The sequence below is a fragment of the Amia ocellicauda genome, chromosome 9 (assembly GCF_036373705.1).
Source record: "Amia ocellicauda isolate fAmiCal2 chromosome 9, fAmiCal2.hap1, whole genome shotgun sequence".
Taxonomy (NCBI): domain Eukaryota; kingdom Metazoa; phylum Chordata; class Actinopteri; order Amiiformes; family Amiidae; genus Amia; species Amia ocellicauda.
This window is the reverse complement of record NC_089858.1, coordinates 14,131,249-14,151,924: the sequence shown is the minus strand read 5'-3', so window position 1 is coordinate 14,151,924 and position 20,676 is coordinate 14,131,249. Positions and strand designations below refer to the sequence as shown.

At 51.7% G+C, this 20,676-nt stretch overlaps 1 protein-coding gene across 1 annotated transcript; it reads left to right on the top strand.

Annotated features, from left to right (window-relative positions):
- The first annotated feature begins 1,004 nt into the window (after nucleotides 1–1,004).
- Nucleotides 1,005–16,360, top strand: sapcd2 (suppressor APC domain containing 2). The gene is made up of 6 exons (XM_066713295.1): nucleotides 1,005–2,049; nucleotides 10,207–10,340; nucleotides 13,680–13,826; nucleotides 14,061–14,162; nucleotides 14,396–14,524; nucleotides 14,765–16,360. The coding sequence occupies exons 1-6, from the start codon at nucleotides 1,233–1,235 to the stop codon at nucleotides 14,891–14,893; spliced, it is 1,458 nt and encodes a 485-aa protein (XP_066569392.1). The 5' UTR covers nucleotides 1,005–1,232; the 3' UTR covers nucleotides 14,894–16,360.
- Nucleotides 16,361–20,676: the final 4,316 nt, after the last annotated feature.

Genomic DNA, 20,676 nt, shown 5'->3' with positions numbered 1-20,676 from the left:
TTTGCACAAGCTCACCAAAATTGGACAGTTGAAGACTGGAAAAATGTTGCCTGGTCTGATGAGTCTCGATTTCTGTTGAGACATTCAGATGGTAGAGTCAGAATTTGGCGTAAACAGAATGAGAACATGGATCCATCATGCCTTGTTACCACTGTGCAGGCTGGTGGTGGTGTAATGGTGTGGGGGATGTTTTCTTGGCACACTTTAGGCCCCTTAGTGCCAATTGGGCATCGTTTAAATGCCACGGCCTACCTGAGCATCGTTTCTGACCATGTCCATCCCTTTATGACCACCATGTACCCATCCTCTGATGGCTACTTCCAGCAGGATAATGCACCATGTCACAAAGGTCGAATCATTTCAAATTGGTTTCTTGAACATGACAATGAGTTCACTGTACTAAACTGGCCCCCACAGTCACCAGATCTCAACCCAATAGAGCATCTTTGGGATGTGGTGGAACGGGAGCTTCGTGCCCTGGATGTGCATCCCACAAATCTCCATCAACTGCAAGATGCTATCCTATCAATATGGGCCAACATTTCTAAAGAATGCTTTCAGCACCTTGTTAAATCAATGCCACGTAGAATTAAGGCAGTTCTGAAGGCGAAAGGGGGTCAAACACAATATTAGTATGGTGTTCCTAATAATCTTTTAGGTGAGTGTACATACATACACACACACACATAAATATGTAAATTATAATTCAGACTAATAATTATTATCATACAGTGTAATCTAATACTCTCTCTCTCTCTTTGGTGGCGAAGAGTTGGAAAGGAGGGATAGTCCCGCTTTGAAAAAGAAAGAAAAGAAAGAATGAAAGAAGAAAAAAAAAATCAAACTGTTTTCTGTTTACCAATCAGGGAGCAGAAGGGCCTCACCGCGGACCAATCACAGAGCCCACCGAGAAACCCAGAGCGCTGACGTCTGCAGGGCGGTCCTGTTTCAAAAAAACACAGCGAGAGGGAGGAGAGAAAGAGAGAAAGAAGGAGGGAGAGGAAGAGGAAGAGGGATACCGGGAGACGTTTACTTTTTGTATTGAGAATAGGAAGAAAGAAAGAAAAAAAAAGAAATACGACCTAAAACTTGTATTTATTATTGTTCTCCATTGGAGTGAAAGGGACTTTTTGATTGCAAATATAACCACAGTAAACCATTATATACAGCTGTGTATATACTGTGCTTATACTTCAGTAAGGCGCCACACACACTTCATACTGTTCTGCTCCATGGCTTTGATTGCCGCGGATCGGAGCTGCAAACTAAGCGGGTCTGTGGCTGTGTTGGCTCGCCTGGGCGCCAGTCAGCGAGCAGGGGTCGGCGGCGGCAGCAGCGGCGACAGCAGGATGCAACCCGGGGAGCTGGATCTCTCCACGGACGGGCTGCCCAGAGCCTTCCTGCACAGCCTGCGGACTTTATTCGATATCCTGGACGACACCAAGCGGGGCTACGTGCACATCTCGGAGATCGAGAGCCGCTGGCAGGGCGCCGACACCCGGGAGCTGCCCCGGGGGGTGCTGGAGTGCCTGCGCCGGGTCGCCCCTCCGCACGGCTGCCTGTCCTTCGAGCGCTTCGTGGCCGGTCTGCGGTTCTCGCTGCTCAACAACAGATCCCAACAGCAGCAACACTCCCACTCCCACTCGGGGCAGCAGAAAGCACCCCACCCCGGCCACTCGCACCCCCACGCCGGCTGTGCGTCCCAGGGCTCCCGAGGCGTGGAGAACACAAACCCAGCGGTCAAGGTTCGTCCCCTGGGGCCCAGCAACGGGGTCAACACCCACCCGACACCCTACCCCTCCAGCTCCGGGGACCACTCGGTGTACGCCTCCGTCCCGCCGCCCGTTTCTGTGGCTCCCGGGGCACCTGGGCGCTACGGCAGTGGGCCGTACGAGAGGACCGGCCGTAGCCTGGAGAGGATCCCCGTGCTGCCCGAGAGCAGCCAGTACCGAGCCGAGCCGAGCCGGACCGGGAAGAAGCTACAGCAGCAGAATCGGATCCGCTCCATAGAGTCCCTAGCGCTGGAATCGCCACAGCTCCAAAAACCTGGTAATTATTCTTATTATTACTGGATGGAGTTATTAAAACGTGTTTAATGTTCTAATTATCTGCACTGTTACACTACTGCAGTGTTACTGTGCTGTACTACACTTACACTACTGCAGTGTTACTGTGCTGTACTACACTTACACTACTGCAGTGTTACTGTGCTGTACTACACTTACACTACTGCAGTGTTACTGTGCTGTACTACACTTACACTACTGCAGTGTTACTGTGCTGTACTACACTTACACTACTGCAGTGTTACTGTGCTGTACTACACTTACACTACTGCAGTGTTACTGTGCTGTACTACACTTACACTACTGCAGTGTTACTGTGCTGTACTACACTTACACTACTGCAGTGTTACTGTACTACACTTACACTGCTGCAGTGTTACTGTGCTACACTTACACTGCTGCAGTGTTACTGTACTACACTTACACTGCTGCAGTGTTACTGTGCTACACTTACACTGCTGCAGTGTTACTGTACTACACTTACACTGCTGCAGTGTTACTGTACTACACTTACACTACTGCAGTGTTACTGTGCTACACTTACACTACTGCAGTGTTACTGTGCTACACTTACACTACTGCAGTGTTACTGTGCTACACTTACACTACTGCAGTGTTACTGTGCTACACTTACACTACTGCAGTGTTACTGTGCTACACTTACACTGCTGCAGTGTTACTGTGCTACACTTACACTACTGCAGTGTTACTGTACTACACTTACACTGCTGCAGTGTTACTGTGCTACACTTACACTGCTGCAGTGTTACTGTACTACACTTACACTACTGCAGTGTTACTGTGCTACACTTACACTACTGCAGTGTTACTGTGCTACACTTACACTGCTGCAGTGTTACTGTGCTACACTTACACTGCTGCAGTGTTACTGTGCTACACTTACACTGCTGCAGTGTTACTGTGCTACACTTACACTACTGCAGTGTTACTGTGCTGTACTACACTTACACTACTGCAGTGTTACTGTGCTACACTTACACTACTGCAGTGTTACTGTACTACACTTACACTGCTGCAGTGTTACTGTGCTACACTTACACTGCTGCAGTGTTACTGTGCTACACTTACACTGCTGCAGTGTTACTGTGCTACACTTACACTACTGCAGTGTTACTGTGCTGTACTACACTTACACTACTGCAGTGTTACTGTGCTACACTTACACTACTGCAGTGTTACTGTACTACACTTACACTACTGCAGTGTTACTGTGCTACACTTACACTACTGCAGTGTTACTGTGCTGTACTACACTTACACTACTGCAGTGTTACTGTGCTGTACTACACTTACACTACTGCAGTGTTACTGTGCTGTACTACACTTACACTACTGCAGTGTTACTGTGCTACACTTACACTACTGCAGTGTTACTGTACTACACTTACACAGTACTGCAGTGTTACTGTGCTGTACTACCACCCTACACTACTGCAGTGTTACTGTACTACACTTACACTACTGCAGTGTTACTGTACTACACTTACACTACTGCAGTGTTACTGTGCTGTACTACACTTACACTACTGCAGTGTTACTGTGCTGTACTACACTTACACTACTGCAGTGTTACTGTAGCTGTGCTCTTAGTCTACTGTAACTCTTCAGCAGTGTAGCTGTGCTGTACTGTAGCTGTTCTGTAACTCTTCAGCAGTATTGATGTGCTGTAACTCTTAGCACTGTTGCTGTGCTGTACTGTAGCTGTGCTGCGGTGCACTGTGGGGCAGCTTTGCTCCTGTAGCTGCACCCGGAGACGGCACTCAATCCCCAGTAAGAGGATAGACCTGTCATTAACAGGCTCTCAGGAAGGATGAGTCAGTGTGGCTGCACTGCCAGAGCCCGACTGCTGTCTGACCATAGAGAGCAGCTCGCACACGCAGGACACACGCAGGGCACACAGCACGCTCACTCTCTGGCCCTATTGTGTAGTGCGCTTGTAGAGTTGTTCAGTGGGATTGGGATGTAATGGGTAACAGTGAGACATGAGGCCGTGGTGATGTGCAGATATGCCCTGAGCAGCAGGCGCTCTGTGCAACCTGAGTGACAGACCTGAGCTGTGACATCACACTGTCAAGTCTCTCAAAGCTGGGGCCAAAGTGCAGGGTCAGCCCAGCACAGCACAGTCCAGTCAGTCACACTGCAGACTGCAGCAGTACAGTACAGTGAATGAGAGAACAAATACAGAGTGATTGTGAGTGCAAGAGTGTGCTACTGACAGTGTGAGTGACAGGGCGGATGTGTGAGTGTGTGAGAGCTGGCCCTGCAGTCCTGTATGTCTCCCCATCAGTGTGCTGCACTGGGGTAAGAGAGTTCACAAGTTAGACTGGAGGGATGTAATCTTTTGGTGAGGGTGGAGCGTGTTTGTGTGTGTGTGTAGGGAAGGCATGCGATCAGTGTCCCCCTCCACCACCTCCCCCTTGCAGCTGCAGCACACGGCACAGCCACAGTGGGATTACAGTGGATTACAGCGCCGCGGTAATTGAAACACGACAGCGACATAATCCCGCATATCACCCTGCTGATGGGGGGCGGGGGTGGTGCTGACGGGTGATCTCTCATGTCTTTCTCACTCTCTGTCCCTGTGTGTGTCAGTGTGACCTCCTCTGTTCTTCTATTTCTGTGTGAGTTGTGTGTCAGTAGTTTCAGTGTTTGGCTGCAGGGTAGATGAGATGAGAAGCCACTGTCAATTAAGGCCGTTCATCCTGCCAGCCCTCTCCCGCTCTCTTCTCTCTCTCCCCCCCCCCCCCCCTCTCTTTCTCTCAGATGCTGTTCTCCAGGCAACTGCAGCTTGGTTACTTCAGTGGTACGGGGGGTGGAGGAGTGGGAGAGGAGAAATAGGGGGGGGGAAGGAGGGAGGGCAAAGAGAGGAGATTGTCTCAGCAGCTGATCAGCTGGAATGAAGTGACACTGTCACAGAGCGAGGGAGGGAGAGAGCGAGAGAGAGAGACTGCCTTCTGAGATGCACTGACGCAGACACACTGACTCACTGCTATCCATGGAGAAAATCACACACTCTAATACACACACTGTGAAACATACACACTGACACTGACTAGCACTTCGACCAATGTTGAAAAACACACACACTCACAGGTTACACTGAGGCACACTCACATTCGCAGGTAACATTGACTCACACTCACAGGTAACACTGACGCACACTCACACTCACAGGTAACACTGACACACACTCACACTCGCAGGTAACACTGACGCACACTCACAGGTAACATTGACTCAGACTCACAGGTAACACTGACGCACACTCACACTCACAGGTAACACTGACGCACACTCACACTCGCAGGCAACACTGACACTCACTCGCAGGCAACACTGACGCACACTCACACTCACAGGTAACACTGACGCACACTCACACTCACAGGTAACACTGACGCACACTCGCACTCGCAGGTAACACTGACGCACACTCACACTCACAGGTAACACTGACGCGCACTCGCAGGTAACACTGACGCACACTCGCAGGTAACACTGACGCACACTCGCACTCGCAGGCAACACTGACGCACACTCGCACTCGCAGGCAACACTGACGCACACTCACACTCACAGGTAACACTGACGCGCACTCGCAGGTAACACTGACGCACACTCGCAGGTAACACTGACGCACACTCGCACTCGCAGGCAACACTGACGCACACTCGCACTCGCAGGCAACACTGACGCACACTCGCACTCGCAGGCAACACTGACGCACACTCGCAGGTAACACTGACGCACACTCACACTCACAGGTAACACTGACGCGCACTCGCAGGTAACACTGACGCACACTCACACTCGCAGGTAACACTGACGCACACTCGCACTCACAGGCAACACTGACGCGCACTCGCAGGCAACACTGACGCACACTCACACTCGCAGGTAACACTGACGCACACTCGCACTCACAGGCAACACTGACGCACACTCGCACTCACAGGCAACACTGACGCACACTCGCACTCGCAGGCAACACTGACGCACACTCGCACTCGCAGGTAACACTGACGCGCACTCACAGGTAACACTGACGCGCACTCACAGGTAACATTGACTCACACTCACAGGTAACACTGACGCACACTCACACTCGCAGGCAACACTGACGCACACTCACACTCGCAGGTAACACTGACGCGCACTCACAGGTAACACTGACGCGCACTCACAGGTAACATTGACTCACACTCACAGGTAACACTGACGCACACTCACACTCGCAGGCAACACTGACGCACACTCGCACTCGCAGGCAACACTGACGCACACTCGCACTCGCAGGCAACACTGACGCACACTCGCACTCGCAGGTAACACTGACGCACACTCACACTCACAGGTAACACTGACGCGCACTCGCAGGTAACACTGACGCACACTCACACTCGCAGGTAACACTGACGCACACTCGCACTCACAGGCAACACTGACGCACACTCGCACTCGCAGGCAACACTGACGCACACTCGCACTCACAGGCAACACTGACGCACACTCGCACTCGCAGGCAACACTGACGCACACTCACACTCGCAGGCAACACTGACGCACACTCGCACTCGCAGGTAACACTGACGCACACTCACACTCGCAGGTAACACTGACGCGCACTCACAGGTAACATTGACTCACACTCACAGGTAACACTGACGCACACTCACACTCGCAGGTAACACTGACGCACACTCGCACTCGCAGGCAACACTGACGCACACTCGCACTCGCAGGCAACACTGACGCACACTCGCACTCGCAGGTAACACTGAGGCACACTCACACTCGCAGGTAACAGTGACGCACACTCGCACTCGCAGGCAACACTGACGCACACTCGCACTCGCAGGTAACACTGACGCACACTCACACTCACAGGTAACACTGACGCGCACTCGCAGGTAACACTGACGCACACTCGCAGGTAACACTGACGCACACTCGCACTCGCAGGCAACACTGACGCACACTCGCACTCGCAGGCAACACTGACGCGCACTCGCAGGTAACACTGACGCACACTCGCAGGTAACACTGACGCACACTCGCACTCGCAGGCAACACTGACGCACACTCGCACTCGCAGGCAACACTGACGCACACTCACACTCACAGGTAACACTGACGCGCACTCGCAGGTAACACTGACGCACACTCGCAGGTAACACTGACGCACACTCGCACTCGCAGGCAACACTGACGCACACTCGCACTCGCAGGCAACACTGACGCACACTCGCACTCGCAGGCAACACTGACGCACACTCGCAGGTAACACTGACGCACACTCACACTCACAGGTAACACTGACGCGCACTCGCAGGTAACACTGACGCACACTCACACTCGCAGGTAACACTGACGCACACTCGCACTCACAGGCAACACTGACGCGCACTCGCAGGCAACACTGACGCACACTCACACTCGCAGGTAACACTGACGCACACTCGCACTCACAGGCAACACTGACGCACACTCGCACTCACAGGCAACACTGACGCACACTCGCACTCGCAGGTAACACTGACGCGCACTCACAGGTAACATTGACTCACACTCACAGGTAACACTGACGCACACTCACACTCGCAGGCAACACTGACGCACACTCACACTCGCAGGTAACACTGACGCGCACTCACAGGTAACACTGACGCGCACTCACAGGTAACATTGACTCACACTCACAGGTAACACTGACGCACACTCACACTCGCAGGCAACACTGACGCACACTCGCACTCGCAGGCAACACTGACGCACACTCGCACTCGCAGGCAACACTGACGCACACTCGCACTCGCAGGTAACACTGACGCGCACTCACAGGTAACACTGACGCACACTCACACTCGCAGGTAACACTGACGCACACTCGCACTCACAGGCAACACTGACGCACACTCGCACTCGCAGGCAACACTGACGCACACTCGCACTCACAGGCAACACTGACGCACACTCGCACTCGCAGGCAACACTGACGCACACTCACACTCGCAGGCAACACTGACGCACACTCGCACTCGCAGGCAACACTGACGCACACTCGCACTCGCAGGCAACACTGACGCACACTCGCACTCACAGGCAACACTGACGCACACTCGCACTCGCAGGCAACACTGACGCACACTCACACTCGCAGGCAACACTGACGCACACTCGCACTCGCAGGCAACACTGACGCACACTCACACTCGCAGGCAACACTGACGCACACTCGCACTCGCAGGTAACACTGACGCACACTCACACTCGCAGGTAACACTGACGCGCACTCACAGGTAACATTGACTCACACTCACAGGTAACACTGACGCACACTCACACTCGCAGGTAACACTGACGCACACTCGCACTCGCAGGCAACACTGACGCACACTCGCACTCGCAGGCAACACTGACGCACACTCGCACTCGCAGGTAACACTGAGGCACACTCACACTCGCAGGTAACACTGACGCACACTCGCACTCGCAGGCAACACTGACGCACACTCGCACTCGCAGGCAACACTGACGCACACTCGCACTCGCAGGCAACACTGACGCACACTCGCACTCGCAGGCAACACTGACGCACACTCGCACTCGCAGGCAACACTGACGCACACTCACACTCGCAGGTAACACTGAGGCACACTCACACTCGCAGGCAACACTGACGCACACTCACAGGTAACTGATGCACACTCACACTCGCAGGCAACACTGATGCACACTCACACTCACAGGCAACACTGACGCACACTCACATTCGCAGGCAACACTGACGTACACTCACAGGTAACACTGACACACTCACAGGTAACATTGACTCACAGGTAACACTGACGCACACTCACACTCACAGGTAACACTGACGCACACTCACACTCGCAGGTAACACTGATGCACACTCACAGGTAACTGATGCACACTCACTCGCAGGCAACACTGACGCACACTCACAGGTAACACTGACGCACACTCGCACTCGCAGGCAACACTGACGCACACTCACACTCGCAGGTAACACTGACGCACACTCGCACTCGCAGGCAACACTGACGCACACTTACACTCGCAGGCAACACTGACGCACACTCACACTCGCTCTGAGACGGGTACACTTCCACACTCTTGTTCAGATCATTCCTGTCCAGAAACACTCTCTCTGTGACTGTAGACCAGGGGTGCCCAACCCGTTGATCGCAATCGAGTGCTTGCCATATGTATAATAATATGCCATAAATGTAGTGACAGTAACCGCTCTCGCCGGTTAAAGCAGGTGTCTGTTTATGTGTGCACATATTGCATAGCTTGGGGGGGTGTGGTGGTGTTGACGACAATGCAACATTGACAGAAACCGCTCTCGGGGGGGTGTGCTAACAGAGATTTTTGGGCACAATGCATGACACTGGTAGATCTAATCAGGCTTCTCTATCCTGGTGTGTGTGGGTGTATCACTCACTCACTCACACACACACTCAGAGATGCAGACTCACATTGAGGAAAAAAAAAAACTCACTCACACTGACAGTCACTCCCAGTTGTGATGTAGCAGCTGGTGTCTGGCTTCCTCTAGTGTCCACACAGTGTTAGTGCTAAAGCTCCCAGGCCACTCCTGCTCCTCTCGATCTGTCAGCCCCTCTCTTTCCATCTTTGATCTGTTCTTCTTGTAAAGTGTCCGGCCCATGTTAACACTTTTACTTTCCCTCTCTCTTTATTTATGCATTTGTTTATTTTAATAATAACTTTATTGTATTGATCTAGCTGGTGTCCTGTGTATTGGTTTATTAGCCAATGCCATACAAGTGTATGTTTTCCCCCTGGTGACCTGGCATTAATTAACAATGAGTTTTGCTGTTTTGTAAATCCAGTTTTCTACACCATATTGTTGCAAATCCTGAATTTCGACGCATCAGTTTGTGACCTGTCTGTGTTACCAGCCGGCACTCGCCACGCCTGTCTGTGTTTTAACCATCACAATGAGCGTGCTGTGTTTGTTTTGTTTTGTTTTGCCCTCAGGGAATCTTGCCCTGCCCTGTAAACCTGGACTTGCACACTTCTGGAATGTCTGCAGGTGGTATAGTGATGCTTGTCCCTCTCTCCCCGACAACAGGTGGACTGGAGGGCGGGGCACTGCCACGGTCGCAGAGTGAGACGACGACTGGATTGGCCGGTGTGCGGCGGCATGGGCGGAGCCGGGACGAGCAGAGGCGTCACACCATCACGAACGGGGTGGATTACGGCATGGTGCGTCCCCCTGACTGCAGCGCAGCCCCTCTGCTGGAGCTGTGCCCTCCACCTCTCCTGCTCCTCCTCCCTCTTCTGTTCTTCCTCCTCTCTCTGCCTCTCCTCCTCTTCCCATCTCTCCTCTTTCCTACCCTCTTCTTCTGCTCCTCCTCCTTCTCCTCTCCCTGCTCTTCCTTTTCCTCTTCTTCTCTTCCTCTGCTTTGTCCCCCTCTTCTCTCTCATCCTCCTCTCCCTCTCCTCCTCTCCTTACTGCCTGCTGGCTATTGGTTGCTGCCTGTATTTGCATACAGCCAATGAGGAAAGGGCAGGTCAGCCCTGCCGCTGTGTGATTGGTTGTCTGGCTCAGTGATGCTGTGGAGATGGGGAGAGTGCTGAATGAAGGAGGGGGGAAGGGGCGCTGTATCAGCACACACAGGGGCCCATCACTGCTCTTGCTGCTGCTTCTGCTGCTGTTGTTGTGGTAGTGAATGACCTTTGACCTCTGACCTGATCTGCTCAGTGTCAGGGTGACCAGGACTGGGGTGATGAAGGGAGTGAGGGAGACGGAGGTGGTCACATTGGCAGTGGAATCATTAAAGTGGGTAGAGTGTTACCCCCCTAAGTTCCCCCTGTGCTTTTTAGTGCTGTCATCCACCCCCCTTTCTCCTCCTCCTCTCTCATTCTCTCCCAAACAAGAACTAAACTGCTGACAGCACAATACAACCCAGCTCTCCCTTCTGTGCCCACCCTTGCTCTATCCCTCCCTCCCCACTTTTTCTCTCTCCCTCTGGTGTGTCAGTGTGAGTGTGTTTCCCCCTCCCTCTCTCTTTAATTCTCTCTCTCTCACTGACTATAACACCCTCCCTCTCTCTCCCCCCTAACTCCCTCACCCTATCGCCCTCCCTCTACCCCCCACCTCTCCCTCTCTCTGTGTGCCAGTGCGTTTCTCTCTTTCCCCTCTGCCACTCTCTCTTTCTGCTTCTCTGCCTCTCTGTCTCTCTAGCTCTGTTTAGACAGAACTGTACCACCCACCCCACCCCACCCCACCTCTCCACTCCCTCCCTCATCCCTAACCCGCCCTCACCGCCCCCCCGGCCCCCCTCCTCACCCTGGTTGCCTTCATTATGGTGACCAGCAGGGTCCGGCCCAGGGGCCTAGAAGCAGGGGATTTGCCTGACAGAGCAGCCCCAGCCTGGACAGCTGTGTGGGCAGCCTACACCACCGTCTTCATCCCTCTGAGTAGCAGCCTGTACAGCACCAAGGCCCTGCAGTTCTTCCTGTGGGTGAGTGAGAGGGAGGATGGGGAGAGCAACACAGAGAGAGAGGGAGACTGGCTGTGACGGAGAGGTAAAGACGGGAGGGGGGTAGACCCTTTGTACAGAGGGAGGGAGGGAGGAGGGAAAAGTGTACGCACAGTGAAAGGTGCAGTGAGAGCGAGTCTGGGGGGTGCTGAGTTGCGTGTGCTGTCTGTGACAGTGTCAGCAAGTGTGTATATGTCTTGTGCATATGTTGGTCTGTCCAACTGTGCCTTCTGGAAGGAGTGTAAGCACAGATAAGACTCAGTGCAGTCTGTAGTGAGTAGGTGAGGGTCAATGTCTTGAACTGGATGCGAGCTGAGATGGGGAGCGAGGGGAGGGAGTAGAGTAGTGGAGTAGTGTGTGTGAATCAGGGCAGAGAGAACAGCAGATGAGTTGCGGGGAGGGGTAGCAGATGCAGGCAGAACAGCCAGGAGGGAGCTGCAGAAATCCAGGTGGGAGAGAACCAGGGTCTGGACGAGCAGCTGAGTCGCGTCGCTGCTGAGGAAGAGTCAGATTCTGCATATGTTGCTCAGGAAGAATCGGCAGATGCATGTCAGAGTGTGCTGGGAGTAGGACAGGGCGAGGTCAAGGGTCGCTCCTGGATTCTTAGCGGAAGGAGATAGGGAGAGGTAGAAGAGAAGATCAGAAGGGGGGGGGGACACATGCATTTTGAGTCGGTGGGGAGGGAGGGGGGGTTCTGAAGAGTTTTTGAGTGTGGTGGGGAATTGCTGCGGAGCTGTTGAGTAGGGGGGGCGTGGTGAATGATATGTCAAAGAATGCAGCGACTATGAGTTAACGTGTCTTTGAAGGATGATAGATATCACCATTAAATTAGGCTTGACGTGTTTCACCAGTAATTCAAAAGAAGGGCATCTGATCGATCTTCTGTAAATCTCACTGCTGATTTGGCTAATGAATGTTCCGCTTAATGAGGAATAGAATATTGAGGGTTCCATCATTGCTGTCAATGGGATTCATAAATCAATAATTATCGATCATATCTGTATAAAGAGCAGCGTTCTAGGTATCGTGGTGAATGATAGTTGGAGCGTTGTGTGGAGCACAGGATCTGTGGGAGGATCATTGTAGTGGGAGGAGTCTGATAGTCTTGAAGGTTTTGCAAGAGAACTAGATGCTGTGCTCTTACCTGCAGATCATAACACTGATAACAGCAGCAGTGCAGACCCTGGATTCCCCTCTGAGCTCCTCTGTGCAACCCCCCCCGACTGCCTGCTACTCTTTGCCTGTCATTCTGTCATCCCTCTCTCTCTCTCTCTCTCTCTCTCTCTCTGTCTCTCTGGCCCTCTGGCCCGATACACAAACACAGTCAACTCACATCACGCTTCACTTCCTGCACAGAAGCACCCCACCCCCCAACAGTCATGTCCCAGGGGCCGGCATGGCACTGTTGTCTGGGAGGGTGTTTTTTTGGTCTTTGGGTGAAGTTGGTCAGTTGTCGGTCTCGGACGCAGGGATGAAAAGAGAGATGGGGATAGACAGAGGGACAGAGGTGGGCGAGAGAGGCAGAGGTGTGTGATCTGTGTGATCCAGTGACCGGCCTGTGACCTCTGTGTGAAATGGCCATTGTTGCGTGTGTGTGATGTTAATGTTTGTGTGCTCAAATGAGTGTCTGGATCAGATAAGCTGCGCTGCGGCCTGTGCTGGAGTGACAGGCACTGAGCACATTGCACTGGCATCTGAGGGGGGTGTACACACACAAACTCGCACACACACACACACTGGAAACCATGCTGGTGGGGCTGGGGAGGGATGGGGCAGGCAGGGGTTGATCTTGAGGAGACCGGTAGGTCAGGGTTATACACCTGTAGGACATTGAAGGCAGGATCAAAATCAAAGTATAAATACACTGCGAGGCACGGGCACACGTAAGGGGGGCTGATTGGCTCTGTGTTGGCTGGTCCCTCTCTGACCTCCAGGACTGTGTAGCACTGAAGACTCCGACTGCAGCGTCAGCAGCAACGGTATGAGGGGATGAGCCAGATGGGCCTCAATATTCAATATTTATTCTCCCCCTTGCACCCCCCTCTCTCCCTCCCTTTAGCTGAAGCAGATGAAGGAGCTGGAGCAGGAGAAGGACTCCCTGCTGGCCGGGCTGGAGGCGGTGGAACGTGCCCGAGACTGGTACCAGCAGCAAATCCACAGCGTCACCGAGAGACAGAGACACGTGGGCCAGAGCGCACACTGCACTGTGAGATGCGCACACACTAACATGCACTGCACTGTGAGACGCGCAGTAACACACACTGCACTGAGACGCGCACACACTAACATGCACTGCACTGTGAGAGGGGCGCACATACTGACACGCACTGCACTGTGAGACGCGCATACACAATAACACGCACTCAAACTGCACCATGCTTCTGTGATGTGCTGATATTGAAGCGCTGACACACATCTGTTTCCTCTCTGTCTCTCTCAGGATTTTTTCTCCGATTCCAGTCAAAGTCGTCTGAATGTGCTACTGCCCAAACTCCAGGAAGTGAACCGGTGCCTCGGTGACCTCATATCCTGTTCTGGAATGGTCGGTGTTCTGATTCTGAGTTCCCAGCTGTCGTTTCCAGTCTCCAGTCTCATAATAATAATACTAGTAGTAGTAGAAATAATAATAGTAATTGTTATAAGAGTAACAACAATAATAATACCAGATCAGTTAAATTATTCATGTGGAACAATAGATATGTTAATTACACATTTCATAATTTAATAACAGATGTATTTACATAAATTGTATTAAATTATATTCTATCTCTGTAGCCTTTCTCCGCGTCCCCCACCAGTCTGGCGCCTGCTGGCCCCTCAAACCCACCACACGCCCCCCCCAGCCTGCCCCACCCCCAGCAAGCCATTCAGAGGCTCAAAGACCAGAACCGCCTGCTCACTAAGGTAAGGGGAGGCTGCAGTACTGACCCGTGCCATCGGGGGGAAGCATATAGAACCAGTGGGGGTGGCAATTAGGTTATAAGATTATATCCCTGCAGTGCAGTGTTACAGTGACACCTGTGTATGGGAGTGTGCAGTCGATCTATCTGACTGACAGTCTCTCTCTCTCTCTCCCTCTCTCTCCCTCTCTCTCCCTCTCTCTCCCTCTCTCTCTCTCTCTCTCTCTCTCTCTCTCTCTCTCAGGAGGTGACAGACAAGAGTGAGCGCATCACCCAGCTGGAGCAGGAGAAGTCGGCTCTGATCAAGCAGTTGTTTGAGGCGAGGTCCCGCAGTGCCCAGGAGGGGGCGGCGCTGGACTCCACTTTCATCTGACATGCGACACAGGACATACACACTACATGGACACTGGACATGGGACAGACTACAGGGACATGGGAGATGGAAGACTTTACCTGGGACAGTTTACAGAAACATGGGACACCGGACACTTGATTGGGACAGGCTACAGGGACACAGTAGATACTACATGGGACACTGGATGGGCTACAGGGACACAGTACTGGGACACACTATATGCTACATAGGTCACGAGACACTCTACTTTAACATGCTACAGGGACACACTATATGCTACATGGGTCATGGGACACACTACATGGACACGGGACACACTATGTCACATGAGACATTCTGCATGGGATGGGGACACGGGGTTTCCAACCCTTGGATTCGCAGGGCGCAGCGCTGGCTCCCACGTGGGTGCAGGGCAGCCTGCTGCTCTATTGTTTTTTTTGTGGTTTAATTCTGTAGAGAGATGCCTGCTGGGCCGGTATTCACTGTTGCCAACTGGCTGCATTTGCTGTGTTGTGTGGAGCTGTGGCCACTCTGGGACGGGTGAATGATTCATAGAGAACCCTGAGGAGTAAAGGAGCTGCTCTGTAACTAAGACCCACACACACAAACATATACATGTGTACGCTCAGACACACACACACACACACACACACACACACACACACACACACACACACACACACACACACACACTCTTGGGCTGTGCTGGTGAGAGAGAGCCCTGGCACTGGGGCTATTCCTTTGCCACACTGCTACTCCCTGCCCACTCACTCCAGCCCGGACACCTGCACTGCTCAATCATATATATGTAATTTTTTTGTTATACATATATATAGCCCTTTAGTATAGTGTGTGTGAGACGGTGTGTCTGTTCCCACACACGTTGGACACAAGCAGGAGCAGATTGGCACTGATGTCTTTCTACACAACACTCCAGGAAACTTAGCAGCCCCTTACCCACAGAAAATGTATGTACGTCTCTCTGCATATATATTCAGTAGCACATCCTGAGCTTTCGGTACTGTCTGTTCATATTTGGCCATTGTAAGTGCACCCGAGTCTACGGTGAATTAACACCCAGCCTGAGAGGAGCTCGTCATACTGAGCTCAGAGAGGCTCGGACAGGGCAGGCTGCTCACAGAGACTGGCTGGGGTTAGCACAGTGCTGTGTGTGACGGGCCCCCGGCTGAACCGTGCTATACAGAGTACAATGAGGATCAGCTGTGCTGTACTGTATGGTACTGTATTCTAGTGGGGTGTGCTGAGCTTCAGAAAATATGAGATCCTCCTAGGTTTGTTCTAAAGGTTGAAACAGCCAAGCCGCCAGTGGACAGCTGTGCGGTAGGGTGGGGCTGGCTGGGCGGCTCCCTCACGGACTGGTCTGCTCACTTCTTCACTGCCACACTCCACTCCTCCCTGTTTTGTACAAAAGCTCCCTTGGTTTGCTTGTTTGTAAATAAAGCAATAAAAGCTGCTGTATAGAGACTGCTCTGTCTGTTTTATCTGCAGTGTTTGTTTTTCATCACTTGTGTTATTGGAGAGGAGTTTCCACTTGCCACCACAAGGTGGAGACAAAGCTCACTGTTTGACTAGGACCACTGAAAACCTCATTGACACACATGATACAGAGGCCGAGTGGCCTCAGGCTGCTAGCAAAGTAAAAACAGTTCATAAAACCCACTTTCTTGCCAGCAGCCTGGATGTTCTTAACCACATATGCCAGCCCCTGCGCCTTAATGAGCCGCACAGCGTCAGGGACCCCCCTACCTCCATCCAGGACGCCCTTCACCATCTGCACTCTTTTCAGCCTCTCCATTTAACTCCCCCAAACAAACAGAAATATCATTCTCATAATTAGTTTACTTGTATGCCTGGGGGAAGTATCATGCCTACATAGAGAAGGATAGGGAGTTAAGGTTAAAATACTGTTTATTAAGATTGAGTATTTTACAATTACAGGTAAAAACATTCATATTTTAATACTTATACTTAAAATCAAAATAAATCTCAATAAGAACAAAACAAGAACAACTGAATCAGTGCAAAAATCAAAATCATTAGTGCATTTTAACTAAAACAATGTCAATTAAATTCCAAACAAACAATTCCAAACAATCTGATGTATTGTAACTTAACGGTAAATGCATTACACAAATGAAAACCAAAACATGCTACTAAACATAACAAAACAGTCTAATCCATTTCTTTTAAGGTTTTAAGGGAGTTAAGGTTAAGGGAGAAGGCACTGTCTCTTTAACGCTGAGGTTGTTGAGAACTTCAGATGTTTTCTGTCGTTGGCCCCTGGGGGGGTTTCCCAGAGAGATCCAACAATGCTGTCTGCCCATGGCGGGGTCGGGGAGCAGGGAATAGGAGAGAAGCGAGAAGTCAGTTCAGTGGAGTGGCTGGGCCTTGCACGCACACACGAAACAAAAACAAAAAGAGGGACAGGGAGGTCACAGACGAGGGACAGAGCGGTGCCTAAGAATTTATATTAAAAATCACGTATGAGAAACCAGCCAATCACAGAGCTGCATTTCCAAACATTGCTATACCTCTTGTCTTGTGTATAAATGTCCCCCTGTGCAGAGATTAATCAGGATGTTAAAATTCTTCAGCTACCTGTGACGGTGCGGCACACAATGTGAGTGGTGCCAGTTCCACAGGATGTACATTTGTCTTTAATAAATCGGTTCCTTACGTTTAACCTGCATGAAGACACAGATGGGCTCCTGTAGTTATAGTACAGCAGATCCGGGACCAAACCATTTATCAAGCGATATTTGTGTGTCAATCCTAACTTGTGAGATTGATAATAATTATAGGTCATGTGGAGGGGGCTCTTATTGTAAAAGGCCACTCTGTGCAGTTTGTGTAGCTCAGCTTTGCTGCCCGTCCTCTAGCCCAACCTGCATGAGATGACAGCTCTGATAGAATAAGAGACACCCGTCATAAGACCTATTAACTTCTTAAATAATACTTATCGATGCACCTAGCTGACTGCTGCCGCAGCATGCCCACACAGGCCCAGTGCTGAGGAGCAGTGCATTGTGGGAGCAGCACCTGCAGTCAGGATCAGCAACATGTGTATTACAGTGCGGTGTACACCATATCTCTCACTCTCGCTCGCTCTTTACATTTACTGTCCCTCCCTCTGTCTCCTATCTCCCACTTTCTTCCTCTCTTTCTTCACTTTCTTTGCATGTCTCCCCACCCACCCCCCTTGTCTCTCATTATCCCTCGCTCTTTAAGTTTAACCCACCCCCCCGTTTTCTCTCTCTGCCCTCGGGACACAAACTGGCACAGTTGCTAACTCAAGACAAAGCCGTGTCTCTGGCTGGCAGGGGCGGGTATGGGGGTTTCAGACACTGTCGGGTGGGTTGCTCATGATCAATGGTCTTTCTGTTTGTGCCCCCTCCCCCTGTTTTTTTCTTTCTTCAATTTATGTTCTAAATCTGGGTCTGCAGTCCCACCCAGGGAGAAAATCACAGTGCTGCCCCCTCCACGGCTCTTCTACCCCCCTCTCCTTCTCCCCCTTTCTCCATCTCACTCTACCCCCCACCCTCTCCCTCTGTCTGCTCTGCCACTCTCTCTCATCCCTCTTTCATATTTTTCACCTTCCCTTCCTGAGTGTTAGTGAATGTGAGAGAGAGGGAGTGTGTGGGGGTAGGTGAGTGAGTGAGTGTGTCAGAGGAAGTGAGTGAGAAAGCGAGCTGCAGTGTGCGAGTGGGAATGTGTGTGTAAGAGTGGGATTGACTCTGTAAAGGGGTCAAGGATCATTGCTGCATTTCTACTGAATGCCTGATGGCAGGAAAGGCTGGACTCCAGGCCACTGGCCTATTGGGTTTGGGAGGGGAACTGGCCTGGGGTTTTACACAGCTGGGGAGGGGCTCTGTCCAGATGTGGTGGGGGGGTGATATCTTTATACTGTGGCTGTGTGGGTTTATTAGACACGCAAGGGCTCCCCTGATCTCTGTAACACATGGGCTCTGTCTGTGTGTGTGTGTGTCTGTCTCCATATGTGTGTGTGACTGTGTGCCTGTGTGTGTGTGGATCACAGGCCCTGTGTGCCGTGCCTGCGCTGTGATCGATGACTCACTGTCCGTCTCGGCCCGGCCAGGGAGGATGAACAGTCGGTGCTGTATGTTCAGGGAGCCCTGGCCCACACCCTACCCCCAGTTGCTGTGGACAGGAGACAGCTCAGCATAGCCCAGCACAGAGGGGACGTATCTGTGCGCACTGTTGTCCTCACCGGGACATCTGTCCATGTTGATGCTGCTCCTCCTCCCTGTGGACTGGGTGACAGCTGCTCTGCCCCCAGACACTGGAATGTGCCGGACCCTCTCGCCCCCATATTCCACATGCGCCCTGGGAACCCAGAGTCAGCACTGCAGGAGCCCAGAGCCCTCGCACAGTGTGCCACAGTATTGTGTAGTATAGAGCAGCACAGTACAGTAGGGTGCAGTGCAGTCACACACACACACACACAAGTCTTATGTGAATATGTATGGAGACAGATAGCTGCTGTTACCTGCATAGGTAAACACAGCTCTGGTTGTCACTGTGCTCCCTGACATGCCTTGCGAGAGGGAGAGGTTTAGAGGGGGGGCGGTGAAGAAATTGAGGTGGAGAGTTCCACAGAAATGATGGGTGGGGGGTTCTGCTAGGGGACATTCCTTTCAGCAACTCTGTAGTTTTAAAACAAGTACAAACAATATTATTTATATTATAATATACACAGTGTGTGTGTGTGCACAGTGTATATGCCGTGTGTGTGTATGTGTGTGTGTGTGCAGTGTGTGCTCAGTGTCAGTGTGTGTGTGTAGCGTGTGCTCAGTGTCAGTGTGTGTATGCTCAGTGTGTGTGTGTGTGTGTGTGTGTGTGTGTGTGTGCAGCGTGTGCTTAGTGTCAGTGTGTGTGTGTGTGTGTGTGTGCAGCGTGTGCTCAGTGTCAGTGTGTGTGTGTGTGTGTGCAGTGTGTGATCAGTGTGTGTGTGTGAGTGTGTGCTCAGTGTCAGTGTGTGTGTGTGTAGCGTGTGCTCAGTGTCAGTGTGTGTATGCTCAGTGTGTGTGTGTGTGTGTGTGTGTGTGTGTGCAGTGTGTGCTTAGTGTCAGTGTGTGTGTGTGTGTGTGTGCAGCGTGTGCTCAGTGTCAGTGTGTGTGTGTGTGTGATGTGTGTGCGGAAACTGCAGGGCTGCTGTGGTTGGGGGAAACACTTTAAAGTCTTTGATTTCCTCCTCATTATGAGCATTAGTCTCTGTGCTGTACAATAGTGGGTCTTTCCTGGCACAAAGATGCCAATTTAGCACAGAGCTGTAGCCAGGGGGCACAGCACAACAGACCATGACAGCACTATTCACAGAGCCATGACAGACAAGGGGTGTGTGTGGGGAGACACGGAAAAATAGTGAAGAGAGAGAGGAAGAAAGTGGGGGATTGGAGACAAAGAGATGGTGGGGGGATAAACTTAAAGAGCAATAAACATGTTGCATTGTATGTGTGTGTGTGAATGTCTGTAAGGTTCTTCCACTGATACTAACAGCAGGTGCTGCTCCCACAATGCACTGCTCCTCAGCATTGGGCCTGTGTGGGCATGCTGCGGCAGCACTGCTGTCAGCTAGGTGCACCGATAAGAATTACATTATTCATAATTATTTTCTGAACTTGAGGAAGAGCAATGGTCTCCACACAGCCAACCCTCGGCAGGGCTGCTTGCAGTTTCCCTCCCTCCCTCATCTCTGTGACATTCTCTCTGCAAGGCACGCTGTAGCCATGGGGAACGGCACTGCCACCCTGCCCTCTCTG